The 20048-nt window shown below is 50.1% G+C and overlaps 1 protein-coding gene across 4 annotated transcripts in view; it reads left to right on the top strand.

The window, feature by feature from the left end:
* LOC116454628 (Golgi integral membrane protein 4-like) overlaps window positions 1-20048 on the top strand; it is a 24079-nt gene extending 4031 nt beyond the window's left edge. Inside the window, exons 3-15 of one of the 4 annotated variants that reach the window (XM_032131451.1) lie at window positions 285-359; window positions 1541-1590; window positions 3239-3292; window positions 7054-7204; window positions 8701-8783; window positions 9945-10103; window positions 10229-10489; window positions 11047-11204; window positions 13001-13194; window positions 13356-13423; window positions 13820-13984; window positions 15210-15281; window positions 16314-20048. In XM_032131451.1, the coding sequence (XP_031987342.1) occupies window positions 3248-3292; window positions 7054-7204; window positions 8701-8783; window positions 9945-10103; window positions 10229-10489; window positions 11047-11204; window positions 13001-13194; window positions 13356-13423; window positions 13820-13984; window positions 15210-15281; window positions 16314-16424 (1467 nt within the window). In that variant the 5' untranslated portion in view covers window positions 285-359; window positions 1541-1590; window positions 3239-3247 and the 3' untranslated portion in view covers window positions 16425-20048. Of the gene's footprint in view, window positions 1-284; window positions 360-1540; window positions 1591-3238; window positions 3293-7053; window positions 7205-8700; window positions 8784-9944; window positions 10104-10228; window positions 10490-11046; window positions 11205-13000; window positions 13195-13355; window positions 13424-13819; window positions 13985-14108; window positions 14865-15209; window positions 15295-16313 lie in introns of those variants that run through there. The other 3 variants (XM_032131448.1, XM_032131449.1, XM_032131450.1) reach the window with 3 other exon arrangements.

Raw genomic sequence — 20048 nt, 5'->3', positions numbered from 1 at the left:
TTCTGGCTGCTTGAGTCTGGCAGGGACTTGGCCCACAAAAACCCAGTTTAGCCACTGACCACTAAAACATCTCCTGGGCATCACAGCTTGGGCTCCAAAGCAAAACCTGAGTGCACATACTCACAATTTGTGGGTGAGACTGGTGTGTTTTATCAGGAACACCCATGGTCTGCAGCCCAAATGTTCTCTCCCTTCTCCAGGCAGGAGAATAAATATGTGGAAAAAATATCTGTGGGGATAAATTTGAGGTTTTTGTCATGCTCTGCCTCTCGCTGCTTCCACAGTGGTGTACGAGCACAGGTCCCGGCTGGAGCGGTCCCTGCAGAAGGAGCGAGGCGAGCACAAGAAGACAAAGGAAGGTGAGTCCCTGGCATGGGTGGCACAGCAGTGGCCAGGCAAACCCCCAGCTGTCCCCAAAGCCCCTCCTGCCTCAGTGTGGCTGTCACTCAGTGGAATTTGGGAACAGTGAAGTGGAAGTGGCGTGTCCGGTGCCCATGGGCAGAGGGTGCTGGCAGGTGGGCTCTGTTCTCTCCACTCCTACACTTGTCCTCAGGCCAATCTGTGAGTAACACTCCCCCTGTCGTGGTGTTTCAAGTGCTGACTAAACCTGGCACTGATCTGTGCTTTTTCCTTGGAAAGATGTCAGCTTTCTCCCAGAAGTGAGCTGAAGATGCTGAGCTCTACGAGTGCTCGGTGCTATCAGCATCACTGCCCTCCACGGTGGACAATGCAGACTGTCAGGCCCTTCAGAGCTGATGCACGGAAGGAGAAACAAACATGCAGGGGATTTTAAGACCATGAAACACAGCAGGAAGCAGAAAGCCAACAGATGAACTCATGTGCCTTTCAGCAGAGTGCTGTGCTTGGGTGTCAGGCCCCTCTGCACCGGATTGTTGTTGGCAACTTAAGAACTTGGGTTTTATCTTTAACAGTGGTGTCAGGGGTAACACCCCTGCTCCTCACTCGGGCATGCTCTGTGCTTCTGGGTGCTGGATCCAGCATCCAAGTTGGGCTGCAGCTCTGTGGCTGCCTGGCTGAGGCAGAAGCTGCATTTCTGTGCTGCCTCTTTAATTAATTTGGTGAGGAAATGGAGCACCCTAATACACGTTACCTTGTCGTGGGACCTTCCTGTTTTAAGGAGGTGGCAGAGATGAGATCAGCACATGAGTTTGGGTCTCACAGCTTTGGTTCCCCTTTTCCAGAGTCATCTCTTGTTTCAGAGCACCCCAGAAAGTTTTTCAGCTTCCTTGACATCAAGCTGCAGCTGTTTGTGTGCTCAAGTAGGAAATCACCAATGCACTCGCCTGTGGAATGGGAAAGGAAGGACATTTGGGTGGACAGCTCTCATGGAAAATACTCCCACCTTCCCAAGGGCATGGAATGATCTCCCAGCAGCATCTGCATTCCAGCTTATTGACTTACAGCCTTTTGCTCAGCAAGGGGCTGAGTTCCTTCTTCCTTCCCCCTCCCCTCCAAAATACAAACCAGATCCTTGTGAAATTCCAGCTCATTAAATCGTCTCCTTTTCTCCCATTTCTAGATTTTTTAGTGTACAAGTTAGAAGCTCAGGAAGCTCTCAACAAGGAGAAGGTAGGTGTGGCTTATCCCAGGGTGTCTGTGGAACAATGGGAAATATTTTTTTCTGGTGCCACCAGGGTCGTGAGGCCACTGGAAGGCAGGGAAGGCTCCGTGTGTGCATGATACAGGCTGAACTTTGGCTGACTCCTCTGCTCAAGGAGTGTGTGAGGATTTACTCCATCTCAGGGAAAGGGCTGGAGCTGTTCTGCCTGTTCTCCCACGTGTGACAGCCGAGGAGACGACTCCCAGCTCCTGGTGTGGCAGGGGAACTGCTGCTCCATGGGACGGAAGAGGCCTGGGGAGGCTGAGTGCAAGGCTCACCAAGGGGAACAAGGGCAAGAAAGGCCATGGGGGTGCTGGGGAAAGCATATCCATTGTTTTCTGTCTCCAGGGATTGTCAGATGATTTTCACCAGCCTGTGGACTTCCCACTCAGCAGGGAAAAGGACTCTTCAGTGAGGGCTGGGAAGAAATGCATCCCTGGGATACAGTCTGTCACATTCACTCAAGTTATCAGGCTGGGTTTATTCCTTTTACCAGAGCATCTGGGGATGAGATGCTGGAGAAGGGGAATCACTTTTAGCCCACTCCTCTGGGAGTGAACGTCAGCCTGTGACAGAAAAATGTCTGAATTTTTGAATGGTGGACAAGTCCTTTGCAATCTGGGCTTGTTTGCTGGGGATATTTCAGACTGTAGTGAGGATTTATGGGGTATTTATCACATTGAAGTGGGGATTGTAGTGGCAGTCCCGTGGTGCTTCATTTGCTCTTCATGGTGCTGCTTCACTTTGCTCTGAAGTGCCCAAACCCAGATCCCAGCAGATGTTTGTGAACCTGCCTGTACTGGGGCTGTCCCCTCTCAGGTGCCACTGCTGCCCTGGGGACAAAGCCTTTGGGTGATGCACACCCAGTGTGAGGGGGTGATGGTGCTGGGGTGAAAAACGGGGACACAGAGGAAGGGGGTGACACTTAATGGGGCATGAGCTGAGCTGTTGGGCTGGTGCAGACCCCTCTGGAGGGGTGAATCCCTCTCCTCTGCTGCTTTGTGCCAGCTGAGCTCAGTTTGGCTGCTGTGCCTGGTTACAGAGTTTGCCCGAGGCTCACTCCATTGCCTAGTGATCCATTTTTTGTGGAAACGGTGCAATTTCTGTGTGTGGGCGACAGCCTGAGCTCTGCTGCTTTCTCTGCCTCCCCCTCAGCTGCTGCCAGGAGAGCTCAGCCTTCAGGGAAGGGGATTTACTGTGCAAAGCTCCTTCAGCACCAGGCCTGGCCTGGATAAGGGGCTGAAGGCTGGGGAAACCCACTCTAAATGTGAATTAAACATGCAGTCAATGAGCTGCTGGATAGGTTGCTTGGAAAAAGTTCTTTGGGAAGGTTCTTTGAAAAGGTTCTTTAAAGAGGTTCTTTGAAAAGGTTCTTCAAAAAGGTTCTTTGGAAAGGTTCTTTTAAAAGGTTCTTTAAAAAGGTTCTTTGAAAAGGTTCTTCAAAAAGGTTCTTTTCCAGCCTTGCAAGCTCTGCTCGTCCTCATGGTGGGCTTGTCCCAGGCCCTGCCCATGGGTGTGAAGGGCCAGCAGGGATTTGGGCAGGTTCTGCGTGGTTTTTCTCCCTGCTGTGGATTTTTCTGGACTCTAATGGCACTGTTTGGATCTTTTTCTCCCCAGCAAGACTCCATGAACAGATATGGGGCCCTCAGTTCCCAGCACAAGATCCTGAAGGTAAGGGAGGTCTGTCTGCTGTGTTTTAAGGGATGGAGAATCCCAGGAAGGACTGAGGGATTCCTGCACTGAGGGACGAGATCCCTGTTGATCCACATTCCTTCCTGACTGCTCAGGTCCAGGGCAGTTCCCTGTTTGTTCTGTCTCAGGTTACAGCTTTCACCTACACCTCGTGTCAATGGGAGCCTTTGTGCACTTTTATCACACGGGGTTTTGCTGTTTTCTCTGGGTCTCTCGGTGTGAAAATGGGCTTATTCATTGGAACTTGCCCTTTGGGCTCGTACAAAATATTCCAGCCCGTGGAAAAGGCTCAGAGCAGGGCAGCTTATAGCGTTTTTGTAGCATTTTATAGAATTTTGTAGCATTTTATAGAATTTTATAGAGTTTTATACCATTTTATAGCTTATCACGTGCTCTACCTGAAGCATATCTTGATGTTCAATTTTGCTTTTCTTGGAACAGCTCAACTGGAGGCTGCTGGGGTGATTTTTTAAAACGTTTTTAGTCCGCGCCTTGGCAGTGAAATGCTAATTTAACTCCGGGATGGAGAAAGAGGGCTGAGTTCCAGCAGCCCTGAGCACCTCTGGGCTGGATTTCCTGAGCTGAGCTGGACCTCCAGCTGCCTGGCTTTTGGATTCAAACTTGGGGGAAAAGGGAAGTACAGTTCTGTCTCTTGGGTATTCTCCAGCTCTGTGGATTCTGGGAACGCTCTGCAATAGCAACATTCCTCTTCATAGCAACTGCAGGCTGAGCAGAATGCTCTGCTTTGCTTCTCTCAAGGGGGCACTCAGAGCTTTTTTGTCCTGGCTCCCTTTCTCTTGCTTCCTTTTATTGAAGGGGTGGGAAAAAGAAAAAAAACCCAACCATCTATTTTTTAAAACTACATTCACAGCTGCTGAAAGACAAAACCAGCCCTTGGGACTGTGGGAGATTTCAAATCCCCCCCCCCCCCACTCAGGCTGAAAAAGCAGTTTTTAGCCCAGTTTCTGCTCGTTATGAGGCTGTGGGTAACACTTCTGGCACTGGGGCCCAGGCAAAAATGCTTCCCAGTGGAGCTGGCTTGCTCAGGAGGAAGATTGCTGCCAGGAATGTCATCACCTAGGAAATGGGACACGTCATGCTGAACAGAAGCAAGTGAGCTGGAGGTCCCAAATGTGACCAAAGGGTTCCATGGAGCCACACCAGCACATCTGGCTGTGGTGTTCCTGGCCACTGCTGCCACCCTGCTCTGTGCTGGAGTCCTCCCTCGGTGGCTGATCCACATCTGGAGCTGGCACAGAGGGGTGAGGGGCTTGACTTTGCCCAAAAATAGCAGCTGGAGTCGTTGCCTGTGTCTGGGTTCCTGCTGGGGCCGGGCTTTCTCCTCCAAGTCCTTTCTTCCTCATGAGTGGAGATGAAAATGCTTTGCTGCCATCACTGCAGGAGGCATCCTGGCATTCCCTGCAGCAGGCCAAGGAATTCTGACATGGACTTCCTGAAGCTGCTGGAGCATGAAAAATGAGGTGTGGCCTTCCTCTGCTTGTGGGTTAAACATCCAGCTTATTGAGTGTACTTTGTCCAGTTGCTGTCCACAAAGTTAAATCAGGGCAGAAATAGCTGGGTTTGAGGTGCTGTTATTGCCTTTTTCACCTGATCATTTCTCCCTTGGGGAGAGCGATTTGAAACATCCTGGGCACTCTCTGCTGTTTAATGATGAGAGAAGTTGCTGCTCTGAATCCTTCCAGCTGAGTGCAAGATCTCCTGATTTTTGGGACATGAGCTGCCTTGGGAATGATATGATTTCCCTGTTTTGCATTGTGAGGGACCCAGAAATGCCAGGACAGCGTCTCATCCCTCACCCCAGCTGCACTAAACATCATTTACACAACATCCATGGGCTGTGTCCTGCAGCTGCTGCTTGACTGAGTAAAACAGCAGAACTGTGAGCTGGGGAAGGGAATATTCTCACTCAGGTGGACATGGGAGGTTCCTGGGTTCCTCAGGATACCTGGCCTTGGTGGGACTGACTCAGTCAGGCTCGAAGATAATTGAATTCTCTGAAAAGCAATCCCACGTGGGGTGTTCCAGACCTCCTGCCTGCAGCTCCTGCAGCAGCACCTTTGGATTCCTCCTGGAGTTTGCACACTCTGGTCCCAGACAGCCTCAGAAAGCAGCTGGGAGTGGGGATGCTCCCCACTTCTCTCCTTCCCCAGCCTCCTGCTGCTGTCAGAGGACGAATATTTCCCCCCTTCTTCCTGCCTGGGAGCAATCTGGGGACACTAATTATGCATATCACCTTGCAGGTAGAATGTGGCTTAGAAATTAATTGGCTTGAGCTGATGAGGACTTAAAATTCCTTGAACTTCACAAGAGTTTCTTGTTTAAATCAATCTTCCTTGCTAATGCTGTGGCTTCCAATGTGTTTGGTATCAAAATGATTTTAGGGAAGGGGTTCCTCTGCAGTGCTTTCTGCTAGGGGCTCTGATGAGAGCTCTAAGTACCTTTGAAAGCCAAAGCAGGAGTCTCCAGTTCTCTTTATTTTGCCTCTGGATCTTGTGATCTGATGAACCTGACATTCTTGTTTCTCTTCTTTGTTCTGTCTCTGGGACCCCTCCATCTTTTCCTCTGCACTGCCTGTATTTTTGGAGCACAGCTACATCTCTTTAAGTGGAGGATAATTGCTTCAGGGGGGATGCCTGGGCCACAGACACTTTGTTTTCCTGGAGATAAACGCGAGCATGGATAGCATTTAGAGGTTTGGGGTTTTTAAAACAAGATTTGTATTTTTTTTCCCTCCCCGGAAGCCTGATTGAAATGGCTGCCTGAGTCCTGAGGAGGGATTGTGTGGCAGGGCCAGGGTTCACCTGAGAGCCAGTCAATCTGCATACATAATTGGTGTTGACAAACTGGATGTGGAAGGAATCTCTGGGTTACCATGGTAACAAAATAAAAGGAGGTGATTTCTGGTTCAGCGGGTCCCAGCAAAAGGATGTTTCTGTGTGGTTTGTTCCCGGGCTCTGCAAGAGGGGAGGGGAGAAGAGAGCAGCTTTCCAGCCCACTTTTATCTGGTGAATCCTTGACCTGCTTGGAATAGTCCATGGACTTGTGAGAGTCTCGTTACCCTGGAACCGGATGCCTGCGAGCCCTGGGGTGCTGTGGGGAACATGGGCTCTCCCCGGGTTCTGCCAGAGGATCCCTGCACAAGCTCTCCCCTCCTGTTGTAGCAGCTCTGAGGAGCGGCTGGGAGAACTTCCAGGCTGTTGGGAAGCAAAGCAAGCAGAGGGAAAACCGCTGGGTGTCCAGGTGCGTGTCCAACCCCTGAGGAGGGTCACGGGAATTAGACCCTGTCCCTGTTCAAAGGTGACAATTCCCATCCTGCAGTGTGCTGGTGCTCCATGGCAAGGAGCAGGGAATGTCCTTCAGATGTCTGGGATCTCTGGGAAAGCCCTTGGATTTGTGTTCCACAGGGATGTGGTTTGATACCAGCAGATGTCAAGGCCTGCACTGCGATGGATTCCTGCAGGGAGGAGCAGGTGCAGCTCCTGACTCTGTCCCAGAAAGGGACTTGTCACCAATTCTGCCTCCAAGGAGACCCCCAAAACCTCTTCCCAAAGTGGAATTTAGTTGGCATTTCACATCTTCCCCTGGACCACCGAGCACAGAGAGTGTTTGATTGTACCTGGGATTTCTGGCTGCCCCCTCAAGCAACTCATTAAACACACACTTGGCAATAGCTAAATCACTCCTCTTGTTCTGACTCTGTCCCTTCTTCTCCTCCCCAGAACCAGCACGACGATGTCAAGAAGCAGCTGCTGGACCTGCAGCTGCAGCACAACAGCCTGAAACTGGAACACCGCAAGAGCCTGGAGACCCACAGCCAGAAATTTGCCCAGCTGCAGCAGGAGAAGGACAGCGAGGTCACCAACCTGCAGGGTGAGGGTGATAAAAACTGAGAAAACACCAGGCAGGGGAAGGACTGGGATCAAGAGAGGACAGAGATTCCTCTGCAGGCCCCCAAAAACACCCCCAGGAACAATTTTGTGGGACAATGTGCAGTGTCTTGGCCTCAGCTGGAGCATTGTCCTGCCTCAGGTGGTGGTGCAGGAATAAATCCTGCAAATTCTGGCATTGGAGCTTGGGAGCAGAATGAAACACACTTTTTGTAATTAATGGTGTAGGTCTGTAAAATGCAATTTAATAGTGCAAGTGTTGTAGGCAATGCTGATCCCTTTAATTCCCAAAGAGTGGTTTTTATTTATTCTGCTGTTTAATTACATTGTGGGGCTTTTAAGGTTTGCATCTGTTCTTACTTGATGAGGTCTGGAACATCAAAATCTGCTCCTGTGTGTTTGGGTTTTTTCCTCTGCTCAGCAAAGCCCAGTGTAATATCTGATGAGCTTTTGGGTTGGAAGGGGGGAAATTGAGGACAAATAAGTGAAACCTAAATATTTGATTGTCTCTCTTCCTGAAATGCACATTGTTAGAGTGGGATGGAGGGGTTTTTGCTAGATTGTCTCTCACTGAGAGCTCCATTCTCAGTTTGATGTCAACCTTCACTGCAAGGCAAGAGCACAGCACCCAACCTCAGAGGTGAAATGTGTTCTCTCAGGGCTGAATATAAAGAAAAGAAACCCCCTGTAATCAGAAATATCTGTAATTTTGAGCCTTGTGTGCAATTCATCCTATTGCAGTCATGGAAAAATTCCCATCCCAGCCCATAGTGCAGAGAAACCCCAGTTCATCCTGCTCTGGGGATATTCTGAGAGATCCAGGATCCAAAATAAGGCTGGCATTTTGGGACACAGCCTTTCCTTTCCATCCGAGGGTACACGGTGACATCCAAACCCCGGCACATCGCGTGCTCTGGAGCTGAAGCACTCAGGAGTGTGCAAAGAGCTTGAAAAAGCCCAACCTGGAGGCTGCAAGGCACAACTGTTCCTTAAAAGCCCAGGAATAAACATGCCTGAGGACAGAACTGTCCCATGATTATTTTCTCCAAGTGGGTCATGGGGTTTTTTTTTGGTTGGTACCATCAAGAGGCAGCTTCTCTGTGCGGCAGGAGGGAATCTGTGGGCTCAGCAGAGCTGGCACATCCCTCTTGGGGTTCTTCCTTAAGCTTCCAGTTCCTCCAGGAAGGGGCAGTGACTCCCTGCTCCCCCTTCTCTTCATCTGCAAGGGGAAAGTGGAGTAAAAACCCAAATTATCTGACTCCTGTGGCAAACAGAGTGAGAGCCTGAGCTGAGAGCAGGAGTTAGGAAAGAGTCTGGAGAGAAGGAATTCCTGGGAGTGCTGGAAGGAATGATGAGCAGGTTTGTAATTGCTGGGCTTGGAGGGATCTGTGAGGTGAAGAGGAATTTGTGGTGAGAAAGGGAGATGCTACACTTGAAAAAATCCCTCTTTTAAGGAAATTTCTTCTTCTCCTCCTGCAGACACAGTGTTTAAACTCAGAGAAGAGAGCAAGCTCCTCAGGAAGGCCCACCAGGAGGTTCACACCCAGCTCCTCAATGCCCAGGTAACCACCTGGGCTCTGCATTCCAATATTCTCTAAACAGTAAATCCTGCCACCAGCTGTATTCCAGGGTGGTGAGTTGCCTGAAACAGTGCTGGGAGGTGTTGGGAGTGTAGATCCACTCTGTAAAATTCTCCAGCCTGGAATCTGTCCCAGCAGCTGAAAATACAAGTTTGCTGCCCAAAGTCCCTGAATTCCCAGCCCTGGAATGCCTCCCCACATCCCAAATACTTCCAAGTGATGATGAATTGATGGGTACAAGTTTTGCCTCCATCTGGTTTGTCCTGACTGGAAGTTTCCAATGAGTTCATATCCCAGGAACTCTTCTTGGCTGCCTTTTCCTTGTTCCTTTTATGTTTGCTTTGCTGAGGGGTTTTGTTGGTGTTTATTTGGATTTTAATGTTAATTTTAAGGTCATATTTCAGAGGGAAGAACTGAAATCAACAGAGCCTGCTCAGGAATTAATTTCCTGCTAAACTTTGCTTGCTGCTTGGAAGTTTTCCCACTCTGCCAAGTCCCTAATTTGGTCCATTTCCTGCACATGAAAAGGTCTCCCCCCTCAATTTCCTATAAATAACCAGGGTGGAAATGAGGAGGTTTTCCTGAGTGGCTTTTGGCTTTTTCAAGCCCTACTTTTCAGGGTTAGGGATGAATGAAAGAAGCTGCAGGAGAGAGAGGAGGGTTGCATTTGCTTACCCAGTCCAGGAGAATCGATTTTCCTTTGTCTTGCAAAGTAAATTGGATTGTCAGGAAGGATTATGCCAATTATTGTCAGCCCTGCTGGGATGAGCACATCCAGGGGGAAATGCCTCCACTGGAAGGAAATGAGGTGACCTGGAGGTACAGGAGGAGACGGAGGCCAGGAGTGCCAGGATACAATCCGTGTACCAAGGCAGGAGTTAATCCATGGCTCCTGCACTGAACAGCATCAGGAAAAGGATCAGTGCAACAGCTCAGCACTTCACAAAGGGGAAATGCAGAATATCCATGAAATCTGGAGGGAAATCTGGGTTTGTCATTAATGGTCGTGGATTTTCTCCAACCTTTCATATGGATAAAATACAGATTTTCTTTAGAATGTACCTCTGCCAAAGAGTGGCTTTTGCCAGCAGGGAGATGTTTAATCCTGTGTGAGGTTTCTCCGTGTCCTTCTCCCCCCTTCAGGCCCAGATGGAAGAGTTCAGGCAGCTCAAGGAAGCTCTCCAGAAGATGCCAGGCTTGAGAGGAGGAGGAGGAGGAGGAGGAGGAGGAGGAGGAGGTGGTGGGAAGGGGCAGCAGCCCCTGGTGCCAGCCAGCAGCCAGCTGCAGCCGGGGAGGCAGAAGGTGTGGTATTCCCAGAAAAACCCAGGGAGCAGCATTCTGCAGGGCTCCTGGGGCTTTAAAATAACCATCCCAGCTCCCTCCAGCTGAGAATTCACTCTTGTCCTTCCTTCCTTCCTTCCTTGCAGGCTTTCCAGGCCAGCCAGGAGAACCATCCGGCCGGGAACGCGCTGCCCTCCGCGGCGCCCGGCGCTCAGCAGCCGGCGGGGCAGGGATCCCACAGCCACGACGGCCCCAGGCCACAGCCACAGGTGCCCTTCACCCAGCCAGCCCCAGCACACGATGCCAACTCGCTGCCAGAGGCCGTGCCAGCCTGGCCAGCGCGGCACGGGGACGGCCACGTGGTCAGGTTCACCCGCACCATGAACAGCCTGCCCAACGGGAACCCAGTAGGTTCCGCACTGGTTTTGTGTGGTCTTGGCTTGTGAAGAGCTCAGAGTTCTGGGATTTGTGGTGCTGTGAGTGTGGGTGGTGCTGGCCTCAGGTTTAACACGCTGAGGAGTTGGTGGTTTCACAGCCAGGCTCAGGGGTTCTGTGAAGTGTGCAAAGAGTAAATCATCACAGCAGCCCCCCCCTCCCAGCCTTCCTGGGGTGGTTGAGAGGGAGTTATGGACTGCAAATCTCTAAAAAAAGACAATAATTGCAGTGTGGCTGGGCTTTAATTACAGTAATGTCAATGTGTGGGGGTGTTTTAAGGTAGTTTTGTTGTTCCTCTTTTCCTGGAGATTCACCTACCCCATACAAGCCCGGGTCACGTAGGATCTGAATGATTCCTTTTTGGCTGTGTTAAGGAGGAGTCTTCTACTGCAGGGTGGGCAGGACTGTTGATTTCTTTGGGATCATTTCAGAATGTTTGTTCTTTGATAAAGGATTTTCTGGCCCATAAACGTGTCCAGATTTGGGAGGTATTTGATATCCCAGGTGTATCCTTGTGTCTCCTCTGCAGGACGTGAAGATGGTGATGCGCATCCAGGTGCGAAGCCACGAGGAGAGCCAGGCTCCTGGGCTGTCCCTGGCTGACCCAAGACAGCCCTCTCCAGCAGAAAAACCTCCTATGCTGGACAGCCACCACTCAGCAGGGAACAGACAGGTGCAAATGCAAAGGTTGGTGACACAAAACTCTTCCAGTCTCAGCGTTCGGGGTGAAGGTACCAAACAGGAACATCCCAGCTCTCTCTCTCCTTGTGTTTATTGTGGGTCTGTTTGAAAGATGTTGGAGGAACAGCTTTTTTTTGGTGTGTTACTGGTATTGGTGGAATTCCTGGGAGTCTGGTCAGGGCCCAGGATCCAGTGGATGCTGTGCAGGCACAGGGGAAACTGTTTATTGTCTCAGCAGCACTGGCAGGAGACTGCTCTGTTCTGCAAAAGGAAGAAAATGTCTCTCTGTGGCTGCAATAAATCAAAGTCTGGCCACAATCCAAAAAGTGACTCTGAAAATAGTGAAAAAAGTTACTCCTTTAACTTATTTATCCCCTGAGTGTGTGCAGGTCGTGTCTGTTCAGTTTATTGGAGCAAACAGGATTTCATTTCTGTTTTATCTGTAGAGGAAACATCTGGATTTCATTCTAGACTCAGCCTGATCCTGCCCTTTCTTCCCTTCTATTTTTGTCTGTTCACTTAACCTGTGCCCTTTCGAGGGCAGAGACTGTGCTTTGCTTATTTCTTTAACTGGCCACGTCCTCCCCAAAGTGCTGGGATAAATCACATCTGCAGGGACACAGCTGGAACAGCTCCAGGGATGTTGTGGTTGCTGCAGGCAGGGCCGGGCGTACCTGTGACTGAAGGTGAGGGTTGTGATGGCAGAATGGCATTTCCTCACCATGCAGAGCCCAGCCAGGTTCCTGTCACCGTGTGAGGCAGAAAATGCAAATATTGATTTGTTTGGCGAGGGATTTCGGGGAGAACAGGGACCCCGGGGTGTCTGGTGTGCTTTGCTTTTCCTGGAGCTCTCACCGAGGAGTTACAGAGCAGCTGGAGGCTGTTGTTTACACGGGCTGAGATTTGTGATAAGGAGCACACAACCCAACCCTGCCAGAGCCAAGAGCAACACGGGGCTGCAGCAGAGCACAAAGGGGCCCCACAGCCAGGAACTGCTGCCCTGGGAGGCTCTGACCAGCGGGTTCCAGATGAGCTCCTGGTGGCCAACTGGCATTTTAATGGTTTTATAATGGGGAAGTCTGAGCTGAGGGCTGGGTTGGGATTTTCCTCACTGGAGAGTTTGTGTGCTGGCTTAAAGAGCTGCTGAAGCTCAGGCCATTTGTCCTTTCCATCAGTTAAAACCTGAAATGTCTTAAATAGGTTTTTAAATCTCGTGTAGAGGACAGGCTGGAGCAAGCAGTCATCCTGCTTGGAACTGCTGTAACTTACTGGGGTTAAAAGGTTTTGCTTCACTTATTTTTGAGTCCCTACCACTGGGATGTCATCCCTTCTTTGCTTCTGAAGCTGTCCCTGACTAAGGCTATTGAGCTATTTGGGAAGCATTCATTTTACTTTAGCAGCATCTTCATTTTCCATGACGTCGGGACAATAAAGGAGACTTGTGGTTTCGGTGTTTTTAAACCCTTAGATGTGTGTGTTTGGGTATGTGTGAGGCAGGAGTAAGAATCTATTCAGAATTGGTGTTTACTGCTACATGGATGTCATTGTCATATGAATAATATTAAGGGAGTTCTACCATAAATTGTATTTACAAAGCAGAGCTTATTTCGTACTCTGTGCCATATTAAATGTTCTTTTCCAAGCAGATATCACTGTAATTAATACAACCTGCTAGTTTTGACCAAAAGAAGTTAAATTAAGCCAGACTTCTGCATGTGTTGGAGTATTTTTTTGCTCTGCTTGCCATTATGAAATGGTTTTATGGAACATGTACTGAGGCCGGGGGTTCTGTTTGGTTGCAGCTGGAAGGACCTCGTTAGCAAGGTGAACGCCCAGATGGACGAGGAACAAGCCCATGGGTACCCCAAGAGCCTTCACTTTGCCCCCAAGGCCGGGCAGGAGGTGCAGAGGGGCAGCCCCCAGCCCCCCAGCCCGAGGAGAGGGCCAGAGCAGGGGGTAGAGAAGGAGAGGGCGGATGAGGAGGAGCTGGAAATGGGTATGGAAATGTTTCATTCATGGCATTGAATTCCTCTGCACACACTCACAGAGCATTGGCTGCCTCAAGCAGGTCGAGATAAACCACCAGACTGGTGGCAGTGGCTTTAAGGAGACCCCACTGACTGTCCCTGTCCCTGTCCCTGTCCCTGTCCCTTGCAGATGCAGGAGTGATCGAGAGGGAGGAGAACGAGCACTCACAGAAAGAGGCTGTTGTCCAGGAGCCCATGGTGAGTAACCACAGCATCATAAAGCCACTCAGTGCTCTGGGAGGGACCTTAAAAATCCCTCATCCCACCCCCTGCCATGGCAGGGACACTCTCCACGATCCCAGGCTGCTCCAGCCTGGCTGTGAAAAGGCTGCTGCCGCGTTTCATCTGGCTTGGAATAAGAATCCAATAAATCAATAATGACCCAGAAGTTTCTATCATGTGCAACTCCAAACTCCTTGGATCTGGAGGGATTCAGAGGGATAACAAAGACTGGTTTGGGGATTTTTTGAACAAACACTAACAGGCTTGGTGAGGTACAACCAAGTGCTCCAGGCCGGTGCTCCTGCTCACTGGGGAAGGGATTATTCTGCCTCCTGAGGGAATGTCCTGCCAGGTATTTCTTTTCTTGTCCAGATGCCAGATGATGCTGCAGATCCTGCCCAGGACCCCAATAACCAAGGTGAGGATGAGTTTGAGGAGGCTGAGCTGGAGAGACCCGACTTTGAGGAGAAGGTGGGAGGCTCGGAGAAGTTCAAGGAGCCCAGCATCAAAGAAGAGTCCAAGGAGAAGCCACCAAAGGTGACTGACTGGGACAACCAGCAGGGCCAGGGAGGGATGCCCAGCTGTGGGTGGGTGGGCAGAGAGCTCAAGGACTGAAAGGAAAACATCATATTCCTGGATGGATCCATAATCCCACTGGGAGGATGTGGCAGGCAGGAGAAAGCTCTTTAGCAGGTTGGTCAAAACCAACCTAATTTTTCTTCCACTGGTTGTAATGGAGCTTGAAATTTACAGTCCATAGGACTTTTTGGTTCTTTGTTTTGATTCTGCTTGTGTTTCTTACCACTACAATCAGCTGTGCAACTCCAACTCCGGGGTAGAGTGGAGCAGAATAAGGCAAGGTGCCAGAGTTTAGGAAATTATCTTTTAACCAAGTGCCAGAGCTTGCTCTGGCCTCGTCCTCTCTGCTTGTTAAGTCCCCCCTGGCATTTGCAACACCTTCATGGCTGGAGAGATGTGGAATAGGGCATGGCTCACTCCCAGCTGCTCCTGGAGAGGGGCTGGGACTTTTCATGCCCTTGGGACCAGAACCAGAGACAATAATCTGAGTCTGTGCTCGGTGCTGGTCAGTGCAGCCCTGTCCAAGGCTCCTGGCAGCAGCAACAACATGTGAGAGCTCTGCCTCCTTGTTTGCCTCCTTGCAGATGGAATCCATTTATTTAACAAAGTGTTTCTTGCTGCCTGAAGCCAGACTCTGCATCAGGGAAATGTTCATTTGTTTTGACAAGCAGCTGAACGTTTAAAAAAGGAGTGTTTTATCTGTCAGGCTCTAAAATCATGATTAATAGTGGGATTAAGAAAGAAAAAAAGAAATCCAGGCCATTGAAATCAAATAGAAGAGAGATGCTGGCACCAGCAGAGCAACACCTCCTTGAGATTGGTGCAAATGTGGAAAGAATTAGTGGCATAAATACCTGGCTTTCAGATCTGGCTGTGCTGTACTCACTAAAGTTCTACCCTCAAAGTTTCCCTGAGTCCTGGGGCTTGAGGCAACAGCCCCAGGGCCCTCCTGCTGCAGGAGAGACCTCCTTCTCCAAGTGGAAGGAGCTGCCAGCAGGTGGGAAAAGAGACTGGGTGAAGAAAGTAAATGGAGTTGGGGTTGCCTGATTGTCCCTCTGCTCCCCCTGATTCCCAGTGCAGCCCAGACTTCCAGAGCTGGGGCTCTGATCCAGGGAGCTGTGTCCCTGGCAGGGAATGGGAGCAGGCTGGGGCACTCTCAACTGTGTCTGGCTATGTTTTTCAGGATGCTGGCAGACCTGCCAAGCCCAGGGAAGACCCATTGGACGACTACCAAGAAGATCAGGAGCAAGAAATTGTACGACACCAAGGTTCTTCCTCTTTCCCTCTCTGGTGTGGCGTCACCTGGGTGTGTTGGCAGCCAGGAGCTGGGGAGGACTCAGCTTTTAGGGATTCCAGGTCTGCCTCTGCCTGCTCAGTGAGGTCTCCAGAGCAAACCTGGAGCCCACTGCTCCCTTTTCCCAGTGTTCAGAGCACCCTTTGTGCCCTGTGTCCCGTCCTCCTTTCGGTCTGCATCCACCTGCAGCAGCTCAGCTGTGGGATACTTCCCAAGCAGCAACTGGGAGGAATTACAGGAGGAATTGCAGGAGGAATCACAGGCTGTGCCAGTGCAGCAAGGCCAGCTCAATGTGTTTCTTCAAGCACGGGCTAGAGAGGATCACCCTGATGCCTTCTGGCTCATAGAGATAGAAATGAATCCTCTTCCAGCCTCATTCATTCTCTCCCTGCCCTTTGTGAGTGGCTCCTGAGGGTTTTTTCTGCAGTTTCATCAGGATTGCTGAGGAGTTAAAGGTTTGAGCTGCCCGCTGGGAATGAAGGGAGTGGGGAAATAAGGGGTGGGCAGAGCAGAGGTGGTGTCAGGTCTCCTTCCCCTGTGTGAATCCAGGCCTCTTGTAGGTGTCTACACTGGATGGCTGGAGCTAAAAGCATCCATGGAGGCTGTGCTGGCTGCTGCACATCATGGGTGGGGTTTGTGACACGTTTTAAACGTGGTGGATGGAGGATATCTGCCACTCATATCAGCTCCTCCTATCAGCTCCTCGTATCAGCTCCTCATGCAGCAGAGGCAACAGGCTGAGACATCAAAGTTGCATTGTACTGCCAGGATATTAAATGTGCTTAAAACACCCTGGCTGATCATGGCAACACCTCTGTGTCCTGCCAGTGACACCTGAAGGTCCCTGGCAGAGGTGGATTCTTCCCTGTTTTCCCAGGTTTCCAAAGCTGGGCTGCTTTGGTGGGACAGCTGTGCTCGGGAGCAGCGTGGTGTGCTCTCATTTAGGGTCTCCCTTGCTGATTTTTCCTTCCTGGCTGTTCCCTGTGCCCCCAGGAGGATCATGGAGGTGAGGTGGATGACAACGATGACCTGGAGCTTGTCCAAGAGCGGAGGGACCGTGTGGGAATGCAGGGAGCTGGTGGCAAGAAGGATGACTACTTCTGAAAGCTGCTGAAGGAAAACGGGATACTGCAGGAACAAGGGGATGGGAACTCCTCCTGGGAACTGGCTCCTGTATTAAACACTGCCCAGAACAAAGGCAGGAGGAGGAAACTGTCTGCAGGCCCTTGCAGGGGGTTTGCAGACCAGAATTCCATCTCGGTGTGGGGCCGCCGCTGCCTCCCCGGGCGATTGGGAGCGCTCTCAGACTGGGAATGATCTTATCCTGCTGCTTTTCTTGGAAGCACTTTTTGATTTACTGTGTTCTCCACCCTCTTGTTTTTCACATCCCCTTTCGAAGCTGGAGAGGGTTTCTTTGGTGGGTTTTGGGGGGTGTCTTTCACCCCCCTGGGTAGCGGAGGGGTGCCTGAGCTGGTCCCTGGACTCACTCGACTGATCTCTAATACAAAAGAATCTGTCTTCATAAATTACTTTACTCAGAAGTGTTTCTTTAACACACACCCTTTGCTCCCCTCTGAGTAGGGTGGGGAGGGAATCAGAAGAAGTTTCCTGCTCTTTGTCTGGAGCTGTGCAAGAGCACCAGCCATGGCCAGCAGCGTGTGTGTGTGTGGATGTGAACACCTGGACCCCCTCCCTGGTGCAGAGACCCTCCAGAGACTCGGAGCAGATCCTTGTAGAGTTCTCCTTTCCTTGGCTTTGAGCTGTGACAGTCCTGCTGGGCTCGGAGTGTCCCCATGGAATGCTGTTGCCATGGAACCCTGATGTCCTGGGCCCCTGGAGGTGAGGGATGGCCTGAGCTAAGACAGCCCTAAGACAGGGACAGCCACACCAAGAAACGGGAAAGAAGGAATATTTGCAGCCCAACAAATGCAGTTCCAACCTACTTGGCTTATTTCCAGTCTCCCAGTGTTTGACTGGGAACTGAGATAAATTTTGCTCCTTTTTAATTGGCAAGTTGGGTATTTCTTGTGTTGATGCAGTAGATTGAAACTTGTGGTACTTTACTTGGCCTCCAAAAGACATCTTACCTGACCTCAGGGAGAAAGAAGGAACAGTCAGGTGGAATTTAAAATGAAAGGAGAATGGGCTTAATCACGATATGTCAAAGCCCAGGACCTGTTTTAAGTGATAAGAACAGGGCAGAGCTGTCACACCCCCTGCCCTGTGCCAGACCCTGTGTCTGAGCTGTCTCCTGCTTCCTCATCACCACGTTGGAAATCTCAGACTCTGGAACCTCACTCATCAAACACAGCTTGTGGCTGAATGTCATCACCTGGTAAAAAATCAGAGCATCTTTGTTCTCTGTTTGAATTAGTTGGGCTCTTTTTAATCCCTTGTTTGTGGCATATTTTGCAAGCACTTTTAGACACTGGGAAAAACAGTATTTATTTCCCAATAAGCTCAGCCTTTTTCATTCTGACAGCATTGATTAGTTTTTCTTCCACTGGTTGTAATGGAGCTTGAAATTTACATTCCATAGGACTTTTTTGTTCTTTGTTTTGATTCTGCTTGTGTTTCTTACCAGTACAATCAGCTGTGCAACTCCAACTCCGGGGTAGAGTGGAGCAGAATAAGGCAAGGTGCCAGAGTTTAGGAAATTATCTTTTAACCAAGTGCCAGAGCTGCTCATCAAGCCCAGCAAGGAGCTCCCTGCAAAACTCTGGTGGGGTTTAAGATATCCAAAATGCCCTGAGATGGTTAATGCTGCGTTAGTGCTTTCTCCTGGCAGCCCTGCTGTGTGAGGCAAGGCTCCTCTATAAATAGCACACTCACAGCACATCAGCTGTGGTTGCCGTTACTGCTTCAGAGCATCCTGATCAAAACTGCCTCTCATTCCCAGCTGGGCTGCTGAGATGCTGTTGTTTCCCAGGTCAGAGCAGCATCCCTGACCACACAGGCGTGGCCTCAGTGCCAAAGCTCCGTGCCCAGGCTGCCCCAGCTGTGCTCAGCACAGCTCTCCCTGCCTGCTCCTCTCATTCACTGCTCTCCCTTAGCCTGGCACTGCCAGAGCAGGGAGGTTCAGCCCTCACTGGGAGTGAATCAAGCACTGGAAATAGAAGCCCGGTGGGGGTGAGGCTGCTCACTGATTCAGGCTGCAGGATAATCTAAATTAGGAGGCAAATTCTCTGCGTTTGCATGTCTAGGATGAGTAATCCTCAAAGTTATGACTTGGAGGGAACTGTGGCAACTCAGCCCTGAATGCGAAGCTTGGAGGATGCTTTAGGAACCATATGTCATATGCTGCCCTTAGCTGAGAGCAAGCATCTCTGCCCTGGGGATTGTCTGCCCTGGCCATATCTGAGACTAAAATTAGCAGAGTGTTGCATAAATTGTGAGCTGTAGGTTGTCAGGGCTTTGTTGCCTGGCCCATAGGGAGTCGCCCCTGTTTTAATACTCGTTCCCTGTTTCCTCTAAGAAGAGACAACAAACCCAGTGGAGGAGAACCAGAAAAGCCAAAACCCCGTGGTGCTGGGTCTGTCTGGAGGCCTGTAAAGCAATCTGGGATGCTGCTGGGGGTTCAATGTCTAAAGCAGATCACAGGGTTTGGCCTGAGCAGCAGAATGTTGAAGCGATGACATGGAAAGGCCAGGCTGAGTTTTACTGCAGACTGGGGCACGGAACAAGGTCTCAGGAAACAGATGGATTGCTAAGAGAGCAAACAATGAGACAAAGGATTCACATGAAGCCAGCAGAGGCAGGCTGACCAAGCCAAAGCATGTGGACTTGCTTGGCTCTGGCATACAGAATTGGGTTTTTGCTCAGAGACAGAGTGCAAGGCCAAAAGTGCAGCAGGTGTAGTTAACCTGTAGTGTTATGAATTTTTTGATGGGTTCAGGGTCTTCACTGCTGTGCCAACCATTTTCCTTCCCTGCACCACGCTCCAGACCCTTGGATCTCCCACCAGAACTCAGAGTGAGTTGTTAATCACAAGCAACCACAGAGACTGCTGCCAGATCTCTTCCCTGGAGATGGAAACGATGACAGCTCTGGAGTACAATCTGCTCTTCATCGCTGTCAGGAGAAGGACACAAAGTTTGAAGGAGGAAAAACTTGCTTGCTTTGGCTTCAGCCACTTCCTGAACACGCTCACATTTCTCAGGAAGGGCCATCAGGTCTCCAGTTTTGCATCCTGGCTGGAATTCCACACGTAAATTTGCCAAGAAGTGCCTTCAGCAGCACAGCACCTCTTCCTGCTCCAATAACCGAGTCTTTTCCAAGCCATAACCCCACCTTCAGCTTCCTTTTCTATGCTGATCCTATTTTTTTATTGATTCCCATTGGTCCCTCTTGGTATCAAGAGAGATTTCTGGCAACTTTCCATAGGGTAGGAGCCACTCCCATTAAATCCAGTTTAAAACTAGATGTGGAAACAACTTGCAACGTACTTGGTATTACTTAAATTAAATTGAAATTAATTGAAAATCAAAATTAAATTAAATTGAAATTACTTAAAGATTTCCTTAGGAACCAGACACTTGAAAAATCCAGCAGGAGAAGGTGTCCTGATGTCAGACCATTCATGTTCAACGCAGCAGAAGGCAAAATTACTGACACAAATTCCGCACTGCTGCAAATTACACTTTGTGTATATGCAAGCATCGCCTTCCATGCATGGTTTGGGTTTGGGTTTGTTTAGGCTATGCAATAAAAATAGGCCTCGGGATCTTA

Source organism: Corvus moneduloides, chromosome 22 (assembly GCF_009650955.1).
Source record: "Corvus moneduloides isolate bCorMon1 chromosome 22, bCorMon1.pri, whole genome shotgun sequence".
NCBI lineage: Eukaryota > Metazoa > Chordata > Aves > Passeriformes > Corvidae > Corvus > Corvus moneduloides.
This window is presented reverse-complemented; position numbering and strand designations above follow the sequence as displayed.